Raw genomic sequence first — 1,551 nt, forward strand, 5'->3', positions numbered from 1 at the left:
TGTATCTGAAGTCTCTTTTATATAGACCTTAGTGGTCCCCTAAAACTGTATCTGAAGTCTCTTTTATATAGACCTTATTGTTCCCCTAAAACTGTATCTGAAGTCTCTTTTATATAGACCTTAGAAGTCCCCTAATACTGTGTCTGAAGTCTCTTTCCCGAAATTCAGTCTTGGTGCAGAATTACAGCCACTAGAGCAATATACAGTGGCTCGAATAAGTTTACAAACCCAAGCTAAGATTGATTAAAAAGAGTAATAAAAAACAGTTAGTTAATTTCAGTTAGCCTAATAACTAGTTTGATTTGCATTAAGAGATTATTTTATGCAAAGTACCCCAAGCCAAACTCTAGGTATGGTGAGCGGTATGCAATGATTGACCTACACAGCCACCTACCGGACACGGACACACACACACACACACTCCTACCTACCAGACACACACACACCTAAACACACACCTACACCTTAAAGACACAAACACAAGGCGCACACACACACACACACACCGGACAGCAGCTTCTCCGGTTCCTCCCCAGCGGGTGAGGGGTTCAGTAGGTGCGCAAACACGGCGGCAAACGGGTTAGCGGCCAGCGGCTCGGTGCGGTACATCTCCCAGAGCAGGTAGAGGGCGGTGAGTCGCTGCGGGGAGCTGGGCAGCAGGTCCGGCTGCTGCAGCAGCATCACCAGCACCGAGCCCACTCGGAAGTGCTCCGCCTTCCCGAAGTAGTGATGGAAGTGTGTGGAGAGACCCTCGAAGGTGTTGGTGCATGCCTGTAAGACAAAGTTCATTGTTGCTAGGACCGAGGCGCGGGGAAAGGGATACAACATAGTATTGCCATATTTTCAGTGGCACTGTACCGATACACAGGCACCAAGTATGGATTTATTATTATATATTATATAATATATATTTTATGTGTTGGTCAGTTTGTTCTATTTTGCCAAAAGGGAAAATCAACACTTTTGTTGACGCTTTCTATTGATGTTTTATCCCTTTTTTGACGGTTAACACTACATAAGACTAACTTATTAACTAGTTTGTTATTTTTGGAAATCAGGGTCAATTAACCATTTATAGTAATTTATACCTAATGTTTGAGTTACAAAACAGAAATTAGGAATTATTTAGAGTAGAATTAAAGGAATGTATGTTGATGCAATATGTCAACTTTTACTTAATACTATTTCAAAACTACTTTAATTTGTTTTTTGAATACTATAAAATTTAATAAGACCCCCCCAAAATTAATGAAAGTAGAGATTTGTACTTGCCAAAGAGCGTTGTGTGGAATCAATATTCTCATTTTGGGTGATTAAAAAGAACAGTGATATAGGAAAAGGGTCAATTTGACCCAAGGACAACATAAGGGTTAAAACAGATGTTGACAAAGTTTCCTTTTGGGGATGTCATTTGAAATAGGAAAACATTTGAAGTTGGAAAAAAGGTTATACATTGCAATAAATATCGCATAATGTTGTGCAATATGTTTTGAATGGCAATAGTATCGTATTTGGCAAGTATCGTTATGATATCGTATGGGGAGGCGTCTG

General features: G+C 40.0%; 1 protein-coding gene across 1 annotated transcript in view; it reads right to left on the minus strand.

Annotated features, from left to right (window-relative positions):
• Positions 1–1,551, minus strand: part of cnot11 (CCR4-NOT transcription complex, subunit 11) — a 13,546-nt gene that overhangs the window by 11,252 nt on the left and 743 nt on the right. Inside the window, exon 2 of the mRNA XM_034885188.1 lies at positions 507–771. Coding sequence (XP_034741079.1) covers positions 507–771 — 265 coding nt within the window. The remainder of the gene's footprint in view (positions 1–506; positions 772–1,551) is intronic.

The sequence above is a fragment of the Etheostoma cragini genome, chromosome 11, assembly GCF_013103735.1.
Source record: "Etheostoma cragini isolate CJK2018 chromosome 11, CSU_Ecrag_1.0, whole genome shotgun sequence".
Lineage (NCBI taxonomy): Eukaryota > Metazoa > Chordata > Actinopteri > Perciformes > Percidae > Etheostoma > Etheostoma cragini.